General features: G+C 47.8%; 1 protein-coding gene across 1 annotated transcript in view; it reads right to left on the bottom strand.

Annotated features, from left to right (window-relative positions):
- The window catches only part of LOC147700998 (phospholipase A2 inhibitor and Ly6/PLAUR domain-containing protein-like), a 54,839-nt gene that overhangs the window by 12,904 nt on the left and 18,854 nt on the right, over positions 1–23,081 (bottom strand). The window contains exon 2 of the mRNA XM_086929819.1: positions 10,051–10,170. Coding sequence (XP_086785945.1) covers positions 10,051–10,170 — 120 coding nt within the window. The remainder of the gene's footprint in view (positions 1–10,050; positions 10,171–23,081) is intronic.

Genomic DNA, 23,081 nt, shown 5'->3' on the forward strand with positions numbered 1-23,081 from the left:
CTGTCCGCCTTTCTGGCCACTACGCTACGCCTCGCGGCCCCGCTTCGCGGGAGCCGCTCGCAGGCAAGAGTCTTTGCTAGGAGCCAGTCCCTGGGTCTTCACTCGTGCACCGGAGCACCAACGCGCTTCAAGGGACATTGCAGTTGACCCCAAGGACAGAGGCGGGACTGCGAGGACCAGCGTGCTCAGCGGCGCTGATCGGCCGCAGCTGGTCCTCTTCCCGCCCCCTCCTCCAGTTAAAATCGCCACGGAGTGAGAGTTTCCTGGGATTCACCACTGACCTTGTTGGGAGTGCTTTGCCTGTTTGCCTGTCTGCCTTTCTGGCCACTACGCTACGCCTCGCGGCCCCCGCTTTGCGGGGGCCGCTCGCAGGCAAGAGTCTTTGCTAGGAGCCCGTCCCTGGGTCTTCCCTCGTGCACCGGAGCACCAACGCGCTTCAAGGGACATTGCAGCTGACCCCAAGGACAGAGGCGGGACTGCGAGGACCAGCGTGCTCAGCGGCGCTGATCGGCCGCAGCTGGTCCTCTTCCCGCCCCCTCCTCCAGTTAAAATCGCCACGGAGTGAGAGTTTCCTGGGATTCACCACTGACCTTGTTGGGAGTGCTTCGCCTGTTTGCCTGTCCGCCTTTCTGGCCACTACGCTACGCCTCGCGGCCCCCGCTTCGCGGAAGCCGCTCGCAGGCAAGAGTCTTTGCTAGGAGCCAGTCCCTAGGTCTTCACTCGTGCACCGGAGCACCAACGCGCTTCAAGGGACATTGCAGCTGACCCCAAGGACAGAGGCGGGACTGCGAGGACCAGCGTGCTCAGCGGCGCTGATCGGCCGCAGCTGGTCCTCTTCCCGCCCCCTCCTCCAGTTAAAATCGCCACGGAGTGAGAGTTTCCTGGGATTCACCACTGACCTTGTTGGGAGTGCTTCGCCTGTTTGCCTGTCCGCCTTTCTGGCCACTACGCTACGCCTCGCGGCCCCCGCTTCGCGGGGGCCGCTCGCAGGCAAGAGTCTTTGCTAGGAGCCAGTCCCTGGGTCTTCACTCGTGCACCGGAGCACCAACGCGCTTCAAGGGACATTGCAGCTGACCCCAAGGACAGAGGCGGGACTGCGAGGACCAGCGTGCTCAGCGGCGCTGATCGGCCGCAGCTGGTCCTCTTCCCGCCCCCTCCTCCAGTTAAAATCGCCACGGAGTGAGAGTTTCCTGGGATTCACCACTGACCTTGTTGGGAGTGCTTCGCCTGTTTGCCTGTCCGCCTTTCTGGCCACTACGCTACGCCTCGCGGCCCCCGCTTCGCGGGAGCCGCTCGCAGGCAAGAGTCTTTGCTAGGAGCCAGTCCCTGGGTCTTCACTCGTGCACCGGAGCACCAACGCGCTTCAAGGGACATTGCAGCTGACCCCAAGGACAGAGGCGGGACTGCGAGGACCAGTGTGCTCAGCGGCGCTGATCGGCCGCAGCTGGTCCTCTTCCCGCCCCCTCCTCCAGTTAAAATCGCCATGGAGTGAGAGTTTCCTGGGATTCACCACTGACCTTGTTGGGAGTGCTTCGCCTGTTTGCCTGTCCGCCTTTCTGGCCACTACGCTACGCCTCGCGGCCCCCGCTTCGCGGTTGCCGCTCGCAGGCAAGAGTCTTTGCTAGGAGCCAGTCCCTGGGTCTTCACTCGTGCACCGGAGCACCAACGCGCTTCAAGGGACATTGCAGCTGACCCCAAGGACAGAGGCGGGACTGCGAGGACCAGCATGCTCAGCGGCGCTGATCGGCCGCAGCTGGTCCTCTTCCCGCCCCCTCCTCCAGTTAAAATCGCCATGGAGTGAGAGTTTCCTGGGATTCACCACTGACCTTGTTGGGAGTGCTTCGCCTGTTTGCCTGTCTGCCTTTCTGGCCACTACGCTACGCCTCGCGGCCCCCGCTTCGCGGGGGCCGCTCGCAGGCAAGAGTCTTTGCTAGGAGCCAGTCCCTGGGTCTTCACTCGTGCACCGGAGCACCAACGCGCTTCAAGGGACATTGCAGCTGACCCCAAGGACAGAGGCGGGACTGCGAGGACCAGCGTGCTCAGCGGCGCTGATCGGCCGCAGCTGGTCCTCTTCCCGCCCCCTTCTTCTGTTCCTCTCCCTGATAAGCAGCCACAGCAACGCGCACGCGGGACGCGCGCGGGGCAACGGCCGGGGCGAAGACCGGGCAAAGAGCGGGCCGTTTGAGGCCGTTAGAGTACGGCAGAGTCTGGCCTAGGCCCACTCCCCCTGGACGCCAAGAAGACCATAGAAAATGCCGTTAAGATCAGGGAAGGAACGTACTGTCCAAATTAATACCACCAAGGGTGTCGTTTCGGGTCCCCTGGACGCTTTTATAACACGGGCCACTGGTATCCTGGAAAAGGAAATCGCCATGGTGGAGAAAAGATTGTCTATAGACCTAATTAGTGGAAAGCGATCCTCATTGGGGGCTCTAGCCACATCTATCTCCCCTGCACCCTCTGCACCCCATGCTGCCTTCAATTGTGTCCATACTACTTCTACGGACGCAATAGTCCACTTAGAAAATATTGGGGGTAGCCCAATAAGGGATAAAACGAAGGAAGAAAGGAATAGTATAAATGCTTCCAAAGACACACAGGGGGACGGGGAGGAGGATAATGATTCCGTGATTAGTAAGGAGCAGGATTTTAGCCAGCTCTCTGGATCTCCTCTCCTCAACCAGTCCAACATGTCGAACTCTGTCGAAAATGTTATTCCCCCTATATCCAATCCTGGCCCCAATACCAAAAAGAGAAAACGGGACTCTAGAATGTCAGGGGAAAGAAACCTAAAAACTAGTGAAGTAAACAAAGTCCAAGGGGAATGGTGTCAGGGGCCCGAGCCCCACCCAAACCCGTTAATATCTTCTGTGCCTAATAACATGTTATGCCCCTCTCTTTTAGCTTTGGGCTCCTCAACTACTTGTCCCATGTGCCTCAACAGTGATGAGGTTCTGTTGGCAAAAATGGAGGCCATGTTTAAAACACTACTCTTACCAGTCCTGGAGCGGACTAGGCTCATGACCTCTAAAATCGATAGTATGGAGGATTTGATCCATTCAAGCCATACGATGCTTCAAGCATTACTTGGCTCAAACAATACGGGTGCTATTAATATACCAGCACCCAGTAAGGCATCTAGTAAGGTTATCAGTAACAACAATATGGAAAAGGGTAAAAATCTCCCTAACAAAACCATAGGAACGATTAACACCATATTTAAAGGGGGTCAAAAAACCAATATCACCTCTACCACTTCTCCCAAATTAGGAGCTAGCACTCACACTCAGGTTCTAAAGCCCCAATCGAAACCAGTGGCTAAACAAAATACTGGTGGGCGCCAAACTATGGGTCCTCCCTCACAACCTAATTCAAATCTTCCTCCTCCTCCCCCAAGTACCTCAAGAGCCCAACACACTGCTTCCACCAATCACAGGGAGGGGGGGCGTAAAAGACCAAATATCCCCAGTGTTGATCTACCACCTGAAGCAGCCCTACACACCATCGTTTTGACAGGCGTAGCACCATTAAGGCCGGGTTCTAGGGAATCTTATGGTGACCTTCGCAATAAAGTCACCTTCTGGTTGAACAAAAATCGCCCGCTACCCCCCTCCACCCCCACGGAGATATTGTATGTGAGGAGAGTAGATTGGGTGGGGCCGGAGGTAAAAGACCTAGAAGGAGATTGCATCCTTATCTCGTTCAAAGACTCATGGGTGGTAGATGCTATCAAACGAGAACTCAGGTTTGCGAGGCAGGGTGATGTACAAACACTAGCTTTATCCTACTTTTACCCGCGCAGGCAAATACCCTTTCAATCTTATCCTTTGTTCCGTAAAGGTCCTGCTGCAAGACATCCCCTGGTATTAAGCCCGCTTGACTGACAGCGCCCCTTTCTTTTTAATCATTTTGGACCCCTTTCTGGCCTTGAAGCTATAGATTGACTCAACGACCCATCTAATGAGTCTTTGATTGGTAGTGTGGTAGTCCAAGAGCCCATTGAAGATAATATGGTGTGCCCAATCCAATTAACCACTCGAGTAGACGGGGATGGAGGCCAAATGCTTGTGACAAATAGCCCTCTATCATACGTAGCTACCCAGGGGTCCTTGACCAAGGACAAAATCAAAGTCCCATCAGATTGTGTTAAGTACTTAGTGGTTAATGATGATACAGGGGCGTCTCATGGATCTGTACAGCCCCTACACCCTCTGCTGCCAGACAACCTGAAAGATCATTTGAAAATTTTGTCCTGGAACATAGCGGGCATTAAGGCGCGCCTTGCGTCTACGGATTGGTTAAACTTTATGGACAATTATGATATTATCCTGTTGCAGGAAACATGGGCAACGGAGCCTGTTCATAAGTTAGGTTACATTAACTTCTTCAAACCCGCAATCAAAGGAGGTAAAGGGCGGGCCGCAGGTGGCTTGTTAATCTGGGTAAAACAATCCCTGGGTCTCTATCCAACGGAGTACCCGGTGGAGAGTCAGGATCTCCTCTCCATCATAATAAACAAAGGGAACAAGCAAATCATGAACATTATCAATATTTATGCTAGAGGTCTGTCTGGCGGTCGAAGCCCACCCCTGTTGAACCTAGTTGATCATATGATTGCGAAAATGGACAGAGGCATTACTACCATCCTTGCTGGCGATCTAAATTGTACTATAGAACCTGTGTTAGATATGGGAGATACCTGGACTATGGCAGACGATTCGGTATGGGGTATTCCGGACTTACAAGTGGAGAAGAGGGCTAAAGCAACAGAGGCTGCAGTGTCCTGGATGGCTTTTTGTTTACAAAATGGGTTCCGTGCATGTAATGGCCGCTCCGCCTCGGATGTGAAGGGAAATTGTACTTTCGATAATGGCCAGAGGCAGAGCCGCATTGACTATATCTTACTGGACATGGAACATTGGGCTTTGCTAATCGACATGGCAGTATTAGAGCGCCCGGAAAGTGATCACAATCCACTGTCTCTATCGTTGAAGTTACCGGGTCTAAATAGACACGAGGAGCCATTTGCCACCTATACAGGGGACGCTCAACTTACCAACGACAGGACGAGATTGAAGTGGTCACGGGTCATGGTAGATGAGTGTTTACTAAATAATATCAATGTTGTAGTGGAGAATGCATTTAATGAAATGCTGCAAATAGATATGTCGGGGGTGGATATTGGATCAGCCAATAATGTGATGGGTATCCATATTGATTGTTTTGACCGCTTAAAAACCCTGCTATCCAAACCATGTGGGAATGTTACTACTAAAACTAATCCTTTGCCCCAAAAATGGTATAACAAGAAATGTAGAGAGGCACATGCAGCTCTCATTACAGCCATTAAATCTCGGGACATGGTTGGAGTGAGGGCTGCTAGACTTCACTACAAAAAAACCCTTAGCAAAGCTAAACGGGAGTGGGAGGATGAGTTCTGGTCAGATCTCCTGGATGCCTCTTCCACTAACAATCAGAAAAGGTTTTGGGATTTGGTTAAATGGGGTAAAAATATAGGGCCTTATTTATGAAGGCCTTGCGCCGCCGATGCGTCACTTTTAACATGGGAAAAAGTGCCGCATCGATGGCGCAAGGCTTTCATAAATGAGGCCCATAGACTCTTCTACCCCGGGAAACAATGTGCCTCTGGAGGATTGGGTATCATTTTATTCGGCCCAATTAAGAGCTGGTGATGATGAGGCTATAAATCCCTTAGGCAATGCACTCTTGCCGACCCCACAAAGTGAAAAACTCACCTTTACGGTTGCTGAGGTTGAGTTGGCGTTGGCACTTACTCTTCGAGGTAAAGCCCCCGGTATGGATCTGATCCCGGCTGATCTATTTAAATCTAATCCCACTCTGTGGCACCCGTATATTACCAGGATAGCTAACACTTTGGCCCTTGGAGCTACAGTCCCGAAATCTTGGAAAGGGGCCGAAATTGTCCCAATTTACAAGAAGGGTGATAAATCCATTCCAGGCAACTACCGCCCTATCAGCTTAATCGATTTGATTCAAAAGATAGTGGCGCGCATGGTTCTAGGACGGGTCCAGGGATGGATCAAACGGAGAATATTCTGTCACCCATGCAGGCGGGCTTCAGATCGGGACTGAGCACCATAGATCAGGTTTTTAGATTCTGCCTGATCTATTGGAAGGAGGTGTGGTTGGGTGGTGGCACCATCTATGCTGCATTCATTGATCTGAAGTCCGCCTTCGATCTAGTGCCTAGGGACAGGCTATGGGGTGTGCTGAAAAATCTGGGGTGCCCACTAGAATTACTGGACCTCATTGTAAGACTCCATGAGGACAACTTTGCGAGGGTGAGTTGGGGGGGTCAGGGACAAGTGACGGAAACATTCCCCGTAACTCGAGGTGTCCGCCAGGGGTGTGTCCTGGCCCCTACCCTCTTCCTCCTTTTTTTCGATCAAGTTGTTAAATTTTTCATGGATACCCCCACTGATGCACCAATGCTGGCAGGGATGAGGTTCCCTTTACTCATCTTCGCAGATGAAACTCTAATCCTCTCAAAAACACGCGGCGGACTCCAGCGGGCTCTTGACCGCTTCGAGGAGTACTGTGCCATCAATAATTTGGTAGTCAATGTGGGGAAAACAAAATTGATGGTTCTTACAAAAAACACTTAGTGCGAAGTTCAGTGAAGTTGAATGGAGTAAACCTTTAACAGGTCGATACCATGACCTATTTAGGGGTTACCCTTGATAGCCGTTTAAGATGGAAAGACCAGATTAATATGCAACATCTTAAACTTGCCAGGCTAACTGGTTGCCTCGTTAAAGAGCAGAAGGAATCAATCACAAAACGGGTCCTACCGGCCCTTAAGATCTGTGATGTTAAAATCTCTACAGCCATCTTATATGGCGCGGATCTATGGGGCCACATGGACTTGTCTAACCTGTTCAAAACCCAATGTAGATTCCTTCGAAATTTAGTGGGTCTCCCACAGTCTACACCCTTGATCCCTCTCTGTTTGGACCTTGGTTCCCCACCTATTAATGAGATGGCAAGATTTAGGTTAGTGGCATTGTGGAGACGGATATGGACATCCCCAGATCTATCCCTCTTTGCAAAAGAACTGTCGGAAGTTAGGTCTACCAGGGGTTCAGGGAAAATACCATGGCTTTCTGCAGTTAAATCCATCCTTAAAGACATGGGCTTGGAACATCTCTGGACATCCCCACAATCTAACGTTTTCCCACCCAAAGACGAATTTAAATCACTATATTGGGCCACAACCCGCCTAAAAAGAGTCCTGCTATCCAACAAAAACGGCCTTACAGGCAGGTTTTTGACATTCAAACTTGACCTATTGAGAGAGCCATACTGGGATGTTATATCTCGACCGTTAGATAAGAAGTTGTACCATCAGTTTAGAGTGGGCGCTTTGCCCTTAAACACCTTTCTGAACAAACGGTCTACAGGTATATCGCCCAATTGTACATATTGCCCAGGTCATGTTGAATCTGAAGGTCATTTTCTATTTGCCTGCCCAAGGTACGATGCACCCCGAAAGAAATGGTTAAAACCTTTGTTTCAAAAACTACCATTTAAAACAGCGATGGAAGGTATATGGGTGCTTAGGACTAACACCTCAGAACTCTTTGTGGTAACCTTGGCAAAGTATCTGGGATGGGCTTGGCTTCTAAGGCTAAAAACCAGTATGCATTAGTGCCAAGTTTCATCATCTGCATCCCTTATTTCTTTTTTTGTAATTCTGAACTGCAATGTTGACTTTTAATGTAATTATTTTTATTCTTATTCTTATATGAAATACTCAGGTTTCTTTATTCATTAATCGAAATTTAATCCTGTTTTATCCATTTGTCATGAAATGTTCTTTTTATTTATATACGTATTTGTATATTGTTTGTTAGTGTTTAAATATTCCTTAAAGTATTGTTTTTCTGTGGATGTTCTAATTGAATTAGTAATATTCTTTTGTATTCTAATGTGTCTTTTATGATTTGTTAAAAATCGAAATAAAGACTTTAAAACCTGACCTGCAGCAAGGTGAGAGCACAGGGCTCTAGTGTATAAATGTGTGTACACATTTTTGCTATTTTAACAAGTTGTGCTTGTTTTCTATAGAATTCATTATTTGCCAAAGCTGGTTCATAATAATGAGTCCAAATTACAGATTTCAATACATTTCTTGTTATTTTTTTTAAACACCCATCAATTTAAACTAATTTTTATTCACTGGTAAGTACAACACAATTAAATAGTTAGTTTTGTTTTTTCATGTTTTGTTGGCAGGAACGTCCTGCATTCTCCATTATTTTTGTACTCTTCCTCTAGGGGCAGCGGTGTTAGTGCAGGCTTATTGGCATTCCGTCTAGGGGCTTGTGACATTGCAGTGAATGCGGCTGTGTGAGGCTCCCTCCAGGGGAATGACACATGTATGCACCTCATTCTAGGGGAAAGAGGGAGCTTGGTATCAGGAAGGATGCCAAGCATATGCAAACATCTTTCATTTGAGAGTAGTGTTTTCTGCATGCTAACAGTGCTTGTACAACACTCCAATCGGGGAGATGCTGCTCCACAACTAAACACTGGAGGGCTCTCTCAAGTCAGATACAAATGTTTGAAATGTCAATCACAATGGTGTGGGGGTATAGCCTCAAACTAAAAATATGCATATTCACTCTAGCCACTCTAATGGCTTGTGCTAATTGTCTGTAGGATAAATAATTATACCGAAGCTGGTTTAGAGTGAAGAATGTACATAGTAATTTACAATAAATGTCTGAGGGTTATGAAAATAGTTGATGCGACCCTACTATACATAGGGACTTTCAGTCATTGGGAAGTACAAGTGTTTAACATCTTTTATATTGGGTGAACTATTTTTATATGTGTACAAAAGCAGAAGGGTAATGGTACAAGGTTAAAATTTAGTCACTCAAAATAAACACATCCAATAGCTGGAGTGTTTGTTGATCTATACCTTTTGCTGGGGTAGAAGGGACATGTCAACAGTCCAATGGTGAACGAGTGTTTATTGGTGACCCCTAAATATGCATGTATTTTTATATGATTTTTTTTAAAGCATAAGGTAGACAAGACAGTTACAGCTGTTTTTAGCCAGACCTAAAAAGTGTAAGACACTCACACACCAGCTGCCGTTTCACTGCCACCTGAAAGATAATGCGCCCTCTAGGGGCCTAAATATTTGATATCCAGGTGTAATTTTGACACATTTCAGAGAGACAGTTGGAGCTCAGGCCCCCCCCACGCCACCGGGGCTCTGGGGGCCTGATATGCCACAGTGGGCACCCAGAGCTATGTAAAGCTTATGGTACTCAAGTGAGGTATACAACTTCCATGTTTTTGACCAATAGCAACAGTCTGTCTGCTCTCAACCATTGGCCCAGTGGATCTCTGAGAGAAATATTTACCATGTTAGAGAGGGAGGGGCCTGACTGGGTTGCTCTGACAGGAGTTCGGTGTTGGCCAAGAGAAAGTAAAGACCCCGAGTACCTGTCCATGCACAGATCACCCATTTCTTCCATAGAGAGTGAATTTGGGTGAGAGACTGCAAATGCCTATCACCTGTCTGCTCTTCCACCATGTGCTAAAGTGCTCCATCATGGCATGTAATTGTGATTCCATACTTTGTAATGATATATCTAGAGTATGACATTGTTTCTTATGGCATATTTCAACAATCTGTATGTAGTGTTGACTCGTATTGTGTGGTATTTTTTCATGTCATTTAATGTTACACAATGAAAGGTGTTGCTAAGATGTGTTACATTATAGCCCCAGGTTCCACCCAATAGCAGGATTTTTTTTAATGTCTGCATAGCAAGGTTGTCTTTGGATTATCTACAGAGAATGATACATAATTTGATGTCACCCCACCAATATTGCAGATTATATGGAACTCATATGTGTCACTTCATCTGACCAAGTAGTGATTACCTTATTACTCCTAATATTGATATTTACATGGATGAAGTGTTGATGTTTTGTAGATTGAGGGCTGCACTGGCTGGACTATATCAAGCACTGGTACCATGGACTCACCATTTGTAGTTTCAGCATAGTGACCAATGCAGGTATCATATGGAGCGCCACATGCGGTCACTTTCCCCGCGCAAGACAGGCCGGTCCTATTTTGGCACACTTGGCACGAGATTGCTTTTCCTGAAAGAAAAAACAGATGGACAAAGTGTTATGTATGGCTCCCAGCGTTCCCTCATCCCTACTGCTTCTTTGAATGATAATAATGTTATCCTCAATCAATTTGAATTTCTGAGGGGCACTGAACAGCGGGACTCCTTCTCCAAGGGACCTCGTGCTGTGGTGGGTCAAGGGCCTTCCACTTTTCTAGTGTTTACTTTTTGTTTTAATTTGTAAACCTCTACAACTCATCAAGGTGCTGTTTAGCCAAAAAACAGATGAAGACGTATCGAAAGGTTGCGGGACAGCAGCTGTGTGGTAAGGGTACTGCCACAATGTACGGTTTGGCTGAATCTGCGATTCCATTAAGAGGCAATAGTAACAGAGAAAGCTCTTCCCCTATGTGTGCCCGTGGACCGGGATTTGAAGAAGAAAAAGGTCCACAGGTCTTGGATTAAGCAGTGGATGGGACCAGGGCCAGCTTTACCACTGGTGGCGCCAGGTGTAATAATTGCAACCTTCCAGGCACCTAACCCATGCTATCGAGACTTGGGATAGAAGTTGGTGAATTAAGAGGTTATGATCGCCTTATAGGCATCTTTCAACAGCCATATCTAGGGATATCCACTAATATATAACCTACTAAGCTAATGTATATTCTTTTGCATTCCATTATTGAAAATGTATTGCCTCCATGTGTCTGATTCAGTTAGGGTCAGGTGGGCTAGCTGATGACCTGCCCCTATGAACAATGTCCCATGTAACGTCCTGTTATCCCAGGGACACCCCACACCTGATTGTATAGTTCAAAGGAAGTGCTGAAGCCAGCTATAACCTAGTGAGCCTCATCTTTCTGTCCACAATACAAACTAATGAGTCAGGTTGAGCACCGAGGGACCTCAGTGTTGTTATTCCTCCTAACATTACAGTGCAAGCTGGTGTATCAGGCACGAGCCCCCGAGTACTTCACATGAGGGTTTTGATGAAATTATTGTCGGGTTGGTGCCATCCATCCTTCAAAGATACCTAAAGACTTTTATTAATGTATTTTGATAATTCATATTTGAAAGTGTGAACCTTTTTGTGGGAGCATTTGTATTGCTTCTTGCAACCTGGGGATCTATCTGAGCTAGCTATCCAATGCATCTTTTTGCATAATTCTCATCTTCAAAAATAAATTAAACTTTTTTTTTTAAAATGCAAAAACGTTGTACTGTGTCTTTCTTTTTGATCTTGATCTACACTCTAATGATTAATCATTCTTCCCAAGCAGGCCTTTAGTCCTACCTTTGGGTTTGATCTGGAACTCAGTGTGCTAGGCTGCCTTTAACTTTTTCCTGAAGCTTAGTGCCTGAGTCGTCCCATAGATGCTGGCCTATCGCAGGTCGCCCTGGCCATGTCTGGGAGTGTGACTCGAACCCAACTCAACGGGCTATCATTTAGTTTGGTCTGGACCCACCTCTGCAGGCCTGCCTTGGGGGTGACATGGGACCCAGAACGTGTCCCTGCTTTAGGGCTTGAATCTGATCCCACTGCATTGGACCCCACTTGGTATTCGATTAGAAATGCAGATCCTTGAGCCTGGCCTAGGGTTCATGACACAGTGCCAGCCTTGGCGAGTGACCTTCAGCGCTCCACATTGGGTCCTCATTGAGGTGTGATGTGTTGCCAAGTGCTTTGGGTTTGTACAGGGCTTGACCTGACAATTTATTATTATAATAATAACAATAATAATAATTATTATTATTATTATTTTTATTATTATTATTAGTAGTAGTAGTAGTAGTAGTAATAGAAGTAGCAGTAAAAGAGCTTATATGGTGCAAACAGCCACCCACAGTGAGGTTTCCAGGCACTAAGGACAGATAGGGTGCAGTTATATCCCACTACTCAAACAAACAGGTCTTTAGCTCTTTCTGAAAGGAGGACAACAAATGCAGCCTCTCAAAGTTAGCAGGAGACTCTTCCAAAGCTTGGGGCCCATATAGGCAAGGACCATCTTCTCGAATGAGTACGCTTGACCCTCAAACTACAAATAGCAAAAGATCCCTAGAGCATAGTGAACAAGTCAGACGCTAAGGTTTCACTAGTCCATGGAGATAGAAAGGGCCAACTCCTGATCTAGCATGGTGCACAAGGCAGAACTGTTTTAATTGAATGTGCTTCTCCACCTTAAGCCAGTGCAATTCCTTCAGGAGAGAAGAAGCTATTGCATGTTTTGGTAGCCTGTAAAGTAGCCTGGCAGCCTAGTATTGCACCACCTGGAACCTATTTAGAGATGCTCTATCAGCCCCCTGATAAAGGATGTTGCCATAGTCCAATCTGGATAGAATAAGGCATGAATGATTGGGCAGAGAAAAGAGGAATCCAAAGGATTCTCTGCAGTCATTTCAAGACCCTAAAACACGTGCCAGCCACCATCACAACCTGAGGCTTCAAGGAAAAATTGTTGTCCTGTAAGAAACGAAGGTTGTTCACGTTTTGAGCTTGTGCAGGAAGTGCACCTACATTTTTAAGCTAATGCTCTGGGCCCCATAAGGCTGAGTTCTTTCCCAGTCCAGAACCTCCATCGTTTCCCCATTTAGCTTCAAGGCGTTTTTCTTCCTCCACAAGGCAACCCAAGCAAGGCATGCATTTAAGGCCTTTGAGAAGTAATGCCGCACGTAAGAAAGCAAAAAGAAAAATTGTGTGTCATCTGTGTAGGAAAATATGGTAAAACCAAAGCTCTCCACTAGTTCAGTTAAAGGTTGAACATATATGTTGGGCATGGCCCAGGGCTGGACTGGGAACCAAAACTGGCCCTTGCAAAGAGCTTGATCAGCCCCCCTGGGAGCGGCCGAGATGTTTTCTTAGACCAGTTTCAACCGATTTAGCTCTCTCCCTCTCACTCTCTCTCAAACTCTCTCTCTCACCAGTTCCGCTTCCTTCCTCCTTGCTTCCTTACACTCGCTCACTATCTCTTTCCAACTCTCTCTCTCTCACCAGCTCTGCTCCCTTCCTCCTTGCTTCCTTACTGTCTCTAACTCTCTCTCCAGCTCCTTGCTTCATTGCTTTCGCTCTCTCTCACTCTCGCTCACTCTCTCTCTTTCTATCTCTCTTTCTCTTTCTGCCTCTTTCTCTCTCCCTCTCTCTCTCTCTCTCTAACTCTCTCTCTCTCACCAGCTCTGCTCCTTTCTTCTTTGCTTCCTTGCTCTCTCTCTAACTCTCTCTCTCACCAGCTCTGCTCCTTTCTTCCCTGCTTCTCTCTCTCACTCTCTCTCTCACCAGCTCTGTTCCTTTCTTCCTTGCTCTCTCTCTCTCCCTCTCTCTCTCTCTCTCTCTCTCTCTCTCTCTCTCTCTAACTCTCCCTCTCTCACCAGCTCTGCTCCTTTCTTCCCTGCTTCTCTCTCTCACTCTCTCTCTCACCAGCTCTGCTCCTTTCTTCCCTGCTTCTCTCTCTCACTCTCTCTCTCACCAGCTCTGTTCCTTTCTTCCTTGCTCTCTCTCTCTCTCTCTCTCTCTCTCTCTCTCTCTCTCTCTCTCTCTCTCTCTCTCTCTCTCTCTCTCTCTAACTCTCCCTCTCTCACCAGCTCTGCTCCCTTCCTCTTTGCTTCCTTGCTCTCTCTCTCTCTAACTCTCTCTCACCAGCTCTGTTCCTTTCTTCCCTGCTTCTCTCTCTCACTCTCTCTCTCACCAGCTCTGCTCCTTTCTTCCCTGCTTCTCTCTCTCACTCTCTCTCTCACCAGCTCTGTTCCTTTCTTCCTTGCTCTCTCTCTCTCTCTCTCTCTCTCTCTCTCTCTCTCTAACTCTCCCTCTCTCACCAGCTCTGCTCCCTTCCTCTTTGCTTCCTTGCTCTCTCTCTCTCTAACTCTCTCTCACCAGCTCTGTTCCTTTCTTCCTTGCTCTCTCTCTCTCTCTCTCTCTCTCTCTCTCTCTCTCTCTCTCTCTCTCTCTAACTCTCCCTCTCTCACCAGCTCTGCTCCCTTCCTCTTTGCTTCCTTGCTCTCTCTCTAACTCTCTCTCTCACCAGCTCTGCTCCTTTCTTCCCTGCTTCTCTCTCTCACTCTCTCTCTCACCAGCTCTGCTCCTTTCTTCCCTGCTTCTCTCTCTCACTCTCTCTCTCACCAGCTCTGTTCCTTTCTTCCTTGCTCTCACTCTCTCTCTCTCTCTCTCTCTCTCTCTCACTCTCTCTCTCACCAGCTCTGTTCCTTTCTTCCTTGCTCTCACTCTCTCTCTCTCTCTCTCTCTCTCTCTCTAACTCTCCCTCTCTCACCAGCTCTGCTCCCTTCCTCTTTGCTTCCTTGCTCTCTCTCTCTCTCTCTTTAACTCTCCCTCTCTCACCAGCTCTGCTCCCTTCCTCTTTGCTTCCTTGCTCTCTCTCTCACTCTCTCTCTCTCTCTCACTCTCTCTCTTTCTCTCTCTCTCTCTCTCTAACTCTCTCTCTCACCAGCTCTGCTCCTTTCTTCCCTGCTTCTCTCTCTCACTCTATCTCTCACTAGCTCTGCTTCCTTCCTCCTTGCTTCCTTGCTCCCCCCTCTCTCTCTCTCTTCTCTCACCAGCTCTGCTCCATTCCTCCTTGCTTCCATGCTCTCTCTATCACTCTTTCATGGGACCGACCAACACCCGGTCAATGGTCTCGTCCGCCTCATTCAGATGCGACCAAACACTGTTCGGTTGCATTCTTACATTTTACAATGGGAGCATGCATTCTAGCCATAAAGCGGCCATAATGCATGCTCCCATAGTAAAATGAGAGGTGTGGTTTATCCCTGCACCCCATGGCAGTCACCTAAAGCACCTAGAGGTGCTTGCCACCAGGTGCAGGGATCAACATGGTACCCTCTCAGCCTCCAACCAGAGGCCGTTTACCCAAGAGGGCCCTAATGGGGGGCCAGAAAATGCTTTCCGACATGATTTCTATGTCGGACAATCCGGCATGGAAACCATGTCAGAAACCGTCATTGTGATCTCAAGGGTGGAAAGACCCACCCTTGAGATTACAGGCTAGATTCCGAATGGTGGACGGGCTCTCCAAGGCCATCGGAAGCCAGCAGGAAGGACCATCCAGTTTCTGTTCCGACCGCCTGCATCATATTTATTTATTTATTTATTTAAAGGTTTTATAGAGCGCGCAGTAACCCTGGAGCATCCCGGCGCTAAACCTGAGTCTCCTGTAGTTTCAGCAGAGGAGGAAATTATGGGTGAGGAAAGAGGAGAGTCTTTAGTCATTTCCTGAATTGGAAGAGATTTGGTTCTGTCCTCAGTCTTCGTGAAAGGTTGTTCCAGTGTTTGGCCGTGTGGACCGCAAAGCGGCAGCCACCGGCACTGGCTTTTCTAGCTCTGGGGACTGTAATGAGGTTTTCTCCGCTGGACCGGAGGGCCCTTTCCGTTTTGTAGGGGATGATAAATTCCTTAAGGAGAGGGGGACCGTTGTTATTTAGGATTTTGTGAGCAAGACAGAGAGCCTTAAAGGCAACCCTTTCTCTGATAGGGAGCCAGTGGAGAGCCTGGAGAGCTGGCTTAGCCGAAGATCTTGCGGGTGTGCCCGTGAGCAGGCGAGCTGCGGCGTTTTGGACTTTCTGCAAGGTGTTGAGGGTGGCTTCAGGAGCTCCCAGGTAGATTGCGTTGCAGTAGTCCAATCTCTCCAAGATAAGGCCCTGAATCAGGAGTTTCTTGGCGTTCGCAGGAAGCAGGGGGAAGATCTTTCTACAGGCTCTGAGTAGTCCAAAGCATGTTCCTGCCGTCTTTTTTGCCTGTATTCTGAAGCTCAGGTCTTTATCAATCCAGACGCCAAGGCTTTTGACCTCTTCCTTGGGGGCGGGAGGATCACCCAAGCCAGAGGTGAGGCGGCAGGGAGGTCTCTTTGTGGCCAAGCATCAGTATCTCAGTATTTGAGCCATTTAGCTTTAGTGAGGAGAGGTTCATCCAGCGGTGAACTTCAGAGAGACAACTGTGAAGGTCAGAGGGAGGGTGATGGGGGTGTGAAAGGGTTACCACCAGCTGGGTGTCGTCGGCGTAGTTGACAATTGAAACGCCCAACGGACTGACCAGTTTCTCCAGAGGGGCCATGTATACGTTGAATAACGTAGGGCTCAAGGATGAGCCATGCGGCACTCCACAGCGGAGGGGTATAGCGGGTGAGTGGCTGTCGTTCTCCCAGACTTGGAAGGAACGGCCTGCTAGAAAGGATTTTAGCCACTTCAGAGCCGTACCCCTTACTCCGATTTCTCCCAGTCGTTGGATTAAGGTGAGATGGTCCACAGTGTCGAAGGCCGCACTGAGGTCCAGGAGGACCACTGCCACTGATCCTCCCGTATCCAGAGTGCTTCTGGCCTTCTCCACTGCTGCCAGGAGGGCGATGTCAGTGCCCTGGCCTGGACGGAACCCTGTCTGGGAGACCCCTAGTAGGTTGTTACTCTCCAGGAAAAGTGACAGTTGTTTGTTCACTAATTTTTCAGTGATCTTACTAGTTCCTGGGAGAAGGGAGATGGGTCTATAATTAGAAAGGTCCTGTGGGTCCAACGAGGGTTTTTTTAGTAGGCCTTTGACCGCTGCCGCTTTCCAGCTGGGGGGAACTATGCCCTGCGAGAGGGAAGAGTTAATCAGTGCCGTAAGGGGGGGGGATGATGGTGCTGGTCACTGTTTTCAGGAAGCGGAGGGGTGCGGGGTCGAGGGGGGACCCACTTTTGATTGAGGCCAAAGTTGCCAAAGCCTCTTCCGTGGTGACTGGCCCAAAGGCATTCAGGGAAGGAGAGGGGCTGGTAGAGTCCCAGTCCGTGTGAGCCGGAAGGTCCGGTTCGGAGGGAGGGATGGCCGCGAGAATTTTTTTTATTTTCTCGTCAAAGAAGTTAGCAAGATTGGTACATTTGCTTTCCGCTTCTTTAAGGTCAAGAGGTTTGAGGGGGGGGGTCATGAGGGTGAAGGAGTTCCTTAAGGATGGCAAAGGTTTCGTGGGCCGAGTTTGCCGCGTTTTTGATTCTGCTTTCGTAGAATGCGATTTTGGTGTTACGTAGCTCCTTTTTATATATATTTACGGAGGTACGGAATGAGTCTTTTTTTTCTACTGTTTTGTCCTTCCTCTATAGTCGTTCATTCTTCTTGCAAGTCTTCCGCAGAAGGTTGAGTTCGGGGGTGTACCAGGGGGATGGATTGACTCTCTTGGTGCGTTTCAGAGAGCTGGTTTTTGGCAGGATGGCATCAAGGGATTGGGTGACCCAATTATTGAATTCGTTGTCCGCGACTATGGGGTCTTGAGAGGGGACGGGAACGTTTTCCGTTAGTTTGGCTGTCCATTCGTCTGGGTCCAATTTATGCCATCGTCTAATAAGGGTTCTGATTTTAAAGGGTTGCGGGGGCGGAATGTTGATAGCCCAAACAAAGGGGACCAAGAAGTGGTCGGTCCAAGGGAGGGGAACGTGATCTTGGGTTTTCAGGTCCGGGATGTTTGTAAATATGGGGTCGAGCAGTTGCCCTCTTTCATGAGTGGCCTGTGGATTTTTTAAGTCAAGGCCGGTGGAGGTGATATCCTGAAGCAGTTCTGTCGCCTGCTTGTCGCCCAGGTCCAAAAAGTGGACATTAAGGTCCCCCAGTAGGAGATAGTTGGAGGAGGACGTACACTCAATGGAGATCTGGTCGATGAGATTGCTTGGAAATTCCGCCAGGTGGCCTGGGGGGCGGTATACCAGCATTCCCGTTAGCGAGGTAACAGGGGAAATCTGTATGGCGAAGTGACAGCTTTCACATCCCTTGATGTAGCCGTCTGAGAATCTGCAGGTAAAGGCGTCTTTGTAAATTATGGCTAGTCCACCTCCTCTACCCTCTGGTCTATTCAGCGAGCACATAAGGTATTCTGGAGGGAGTGCGAGGACTATGTCGGGGTCGTTGCTGGAGGTGAGCCAAGTTTCAGTTAAGAACAAGATATCTGTGGCATGGTTACCTATTAAGAGGTTGATTTCGTCTGCATGCTTCACGAGAGACCTGCAATTCAGTAGACCCAGTTGAAGTCCACTAAGAGCCGAATCCGAGCCGGCAGGGTTGCAGAGGTTGCACCTGGTGAATAGGTTGTCGCCCATCAAGGTGCGTGTGCAGTCCGGGTGTTTCTGGGTTTTTAATGCTAGAAGCTTGTCCCGGGAGTATGTCAGGTTTTTCCTAGCGAAAATGGGCATAGTGGTAGGGCCTGGGGCCGGCTGGGCCCGGACGGGGCCAGACGGGCTTGCCTTTGGCGCGCCTTCGGCGCGCTGACGGCGCACCCGCTGCGCCCGTCCGCTGCGCGTACGGTGGAAGCACATATTTTTATGGCGAAAGGGAGGAGGAGGGGCGTGGCCTCCGAAGGGGGCGTGGCCTATCGGCACGCCGGTAATGGCGCTAGGTTCTGGGCGTTAGCTGATAGCCCGAGGTCAGCTATGCTCAGAGTTTGGGACCGGGTCCTGTGCAAATGCCAATGTAAGTAGTGCTTTTTTAAAACAGCAGTCTAAACACAAAAACGAACAAACAGGCACTATGTGAATCATTGGGATGGACACACTGTAGTAAAGAAAGATGAAAGTACAGATATAACCCCACCAGGAGCAAGCTCCCAGCAGCTCAGCCTGAGTTGACCAACTGACACTGTGACCCTGGGAGTCACTCAGGCACTCTATTATGTCATTAACATTCTATTCAGTGAAGAACAGCAGAGAAGTAATTTACTACACATCCTCTTTCCTTAGGGAATGACAGGAGAATAGAGAGAAAGATAGGCAAGATACCTCAAATATAACATTTGTATGAAAGTATAAAATGAAGTACACAAATCAAATAATGCACGACATGTACGGCATGAAGTATCATTAGCATGAGCAGCAATACAATAAGATGCTAAATTTTAGAAGAACAGGAAACAACTACATTTTGCTACTATATGCCTCATCCCCCTCCCTTAGGGTAACAGCATGGTTTAGATGAATCAAGACCAAGCAAGGTGGTCACGCTCACCACCTCCCCATACATGGGTACACCACAGGGTAAACACCCTGGTAAACGAAGACGAGTATAGACACAGATCCTTGAGAGAGATACAATAGGGTAAAATTCACTCAAGACAACCAGAAGAGTGTAAGCCCCATAACAAAAATTCACCAGAGAAAACACTCTAGAAAGAAACTAAAAATTCCCCTGATAAAGGCATGCTGACACTGAAAATATGATAAGGCTCCTAACTCAAAGTCCTACCAACATGAAACCCTTGGCCATGAGTCCCAAGCAGGTAGACTTCGACCGGAACATAGTGCCCAAACAATCTCCACAAAAAAAAACAACGCAGGGTACTAACTCTGTAAAATAACACAACCTCCCCTAAGTAGGGTACACTGCAGGATAGTAATCCTGGGAACTAAAATGGGGCATTGACTACCCACAAACACACAACCGTCCCTAAATAGGGTACACCACAGGATAATAATGCTGGGAACTAAAATGGTACAAAAGGAGGTGGTGATGTACGAAGCATCTGAATCACTCACTCACACTCAGTCAAAACATCTGGGTTTAATCAATCACCGTTCTTTAGCCCACTCTGCCACCCAGTTCAGACATGGCTATATGCAAATCAGTCTGACCCTGTGCCTCATGGGAACAGTCCAGCCTGAACTGCCAAGCCATGTCTTCCCTGGACCGGAAACAAGCTTCCGAGGACCGGTTTCTGGCATTCCAGCCGTCTTCAGCCCGGCTTGCTTGAATCCAGTGGCAAAGTGAGCAAGGGACTCACGTCTGAGCATACCCTGCCACACTTATTGTGGCCAAAAGCGGTACAAAAGGAAGTGGTGATGGACGGAGCATCTGAATCAATCAAACACTCACACCCAGTCAAAAGATCTGGGTTTAATCCATCACCGTTCTTTAGCCCACTCTGCCACCCCAGTTCAGACATGGCTATATGCAAATCAGTCTGATCCTGTGCCTGATGGGATCAGTCCAGCCCGAACTGCCAAGCCATGTCTTCCCTGGACCGGAATCAAGCTTCCGAGGACCGGTTTCTGGCATTCCAGCCGTCTTCAGCCCGGCTTGCTTGAATCCAGTGGCAAAGTGAGCAAGGGACTCACGTCTGAGCATACCCTGCCACACTTATTGTGGCCAAAAGCGGTACAAAAGGTGGTGGTGACGGATGGAGCATCTGAATAAATCAAACACTCACACCCAGGGTATGCTCAGACGTGAGTCCCTTGCTCACTTTGCCACTGGATTCAAGCAAGCCGGGTGTGAGTGTTTGATTGATTCAGATGCTCCGTCCATCACCACCCCCTTTTGGGGACTAAAATGGGGCATTGATTACCCACAAACACACAACCTCCCCTTAATAGGGTACACCACGGGATAGTAATCCTGGAAACTAAAATAGAGCATTGACTACCCACAAACACACAACCTCCCCTAAATAGGGGACACCTCAGGAAATTCACCCTGGGAACTGAGATGGGGCATTGACTACCCACAAACACTACCACCTCCCCAAAGTAGGGTACACCACAGGATACTCACCCCGGAGAACCAAAACTACAACATCCCCTACAAAGGGTACACCATAAGATTCAACATCACCCTAGGAAACAGGGCATGGACTACACACAAGCACACAACCTCCCTGTAAGAAATGGGGTTGCCAAATCTCCAGGGGGGGTAGCATGGAGCAGAGCGGGCAGGCCCAAACTTCGGAGGACATGTGACGCACTCACACAGTACCCACAGACGACACACCAGGCACACCACAAAAGAGACAAGACACCGCCTCTGGTTGGATAAAAGAAGTAGTTTAGTAGTATCTCCAACCTGCAAGGCAAAAATTAAGCATGGGCGAATTTTGCGAATTGGCAGTTCGTGAATTTGCGGATTTGCAAATTGGCAATCCGCAAAATTCGCGAATTTGCACGAATTTGCGGATTTTTTTATTTTTGCGTGTTCGCGGTTGTTCGCAAAGGCGCTTTGCGTGTTCGCGGGTGTTCGCGAGGCGCTTTACAATTTTGCGGGGTTTTTTTTTTGCCTGCTTAATCACTGCCACCCTCTTGTTTTTTATGCCCATCTGCCCTCTGTACCACTTGTTTCTGTGCCCTTCTGCCCTCTGCTCCACTCATTTTTTGTCCCCTTCTGCCCTCTGTCCCACTTTTGTGCCCTTCTGTCCTCAGCCCCACTTAGAATGGCGCCGGCAAGCTGCCAGCGCCATTCTAAAATAGCTAGAAATAGCTTCAACAGGGAGCACTAATAGATACAGTAAAGCAGGTGCTCCAGTTGAAGGTCAAATTAAGTTACACAATCATTAATCACCCCAAGTTTGGGGGTGATTAGTGATTGTGTAACTGAATTTGAGCAGCACCTGCTTTACTTTATCTATTTGAGCTTCCTGTTGAAGCTGACTTTTGTAACTATTTTAGAATGGCTCTGGCAGCTTGCTGACGCCATTCTAAAAGAGTTACAAAAGTCAGCTTGAACTTTTGACCCAATCCCCGATCACGGATTTTCGTTCGCGGATTTTGCGGGAAATTCGCAAATCTCGCAGATTGCGAATTTACTGAAAATCCGCGAAATCCGCGAGCGGAACGGATTTTCCGCCCATGCTTAGCAAAAATGCAGAACAGTGGTAATCACAACAAGCCGTTAGCGAGCGCCAGGGCAGTATATGCCCAGGGGAGGAATTATGTACAAGGTAATTGGGAACAGGGCTGAAACTGTAAATAAGTCTACATTGTCCAGCTGCAATATAAAAAGGTTAGCACTTGACATGTGACGTCAGCGACATCAATATGGGGGAGGAAAACACTAGGCGTGGGAGCCCATTAAGCATAAGAATCAAACATTAGGGGTAATAACCCAAAATAGCTGGCATTGACGTCTCCTGCATAAAGAATAGGCATCACCCTGCATTAACATCAAGCAGGAACACCTGTCATAGAAGGCACATCAAGGATTACTCCGCCATCCACCTGTGGGAATAAAACACTAGGCAGAACTTGTAATGCCTAAACCTGTGGGCATCCAACTTTAGGCACAAACACATTGAACACAGGGCCTCAACAGCATATCTGGAATCAACCGATACTGGACCTGCATGAAAGCATGAGGGCCGCAACATTAGGTATCGGTCTCATCACCTTAGGCCAGGGAGATGACCATAAGTTGAGAAAGAAAATAGCAAACCAATGATAATATGAGTGCCCTTACCAACCTCATTTCACATATTGTTTACATAGACAGTAATAATTCGCTTAGACAGCAATGTATAAAAAATATATGATTATTTTATTTTTCTTGTTATTTATTTACTTTTTATATCTTTTTTCCATTTTGGACAGAAAAGTTCTATATTTCTTTTTTTTTTAAATGTATTGATTTAGTTCATAGATAAACATTTATGATTCATTACAATGATAATAAATAACATGTGGTACTCATTGTGAACAGGAACAGGACAAATTACATATAGATACAAAAAGGTGCTGTACGATATGTTCGGTCGATGGAAAGTTTATGAAGGCAAATGCGGTAGAATAGAACACAACGCGTTTCGGCCTGAGGCCTTCATCAGGTGACCGTCATTCATTTTTTACACAGAGACAGGTGTACAACAAAATCTTTAATTTATTATCCTGTAGAGTAGATTCCAGTTATTTCATATAGAGGAAATTCAGTTGTTTTTAATATTCAAAAGGCTTCAGCAGGAACTATGTAGCACTGATATTTTCTGTTTCTACTTCTTATTTTCTGTCGGGTTTCTCCTAGGATAATTACTTTGGTCGAATAAGCACGTTACGGGAGGTGGTGGTTCATAGGCTTTTGTTCACAACTTATTTTTCTCAAGGTTAGATCCACATTGTGATCTTAATATAGATAAGTTGATAAGTTGTATTTTTTATTGCAATGGTTATGTCATCTTTCTTTTTCTTTTTGCTAGAACCATTCCTTATTATAGGATGCAGAGAGGACTGGTC

Source organism: Lissotriton vulgaris, chromosome 7 (assembly GCF_964263255.1).
Source record: "Lissotriton vulgaris chromosome 7, aLisVul1.2, whole genome shotgun sequence".
In the NCBI taxonomy this organism is placed as follows: Eukaryota; Metazoa; Chordata; class Amphibia; order Caudata; family Salamandridae; genus Lissotriton; species Lissotriton vulgaris.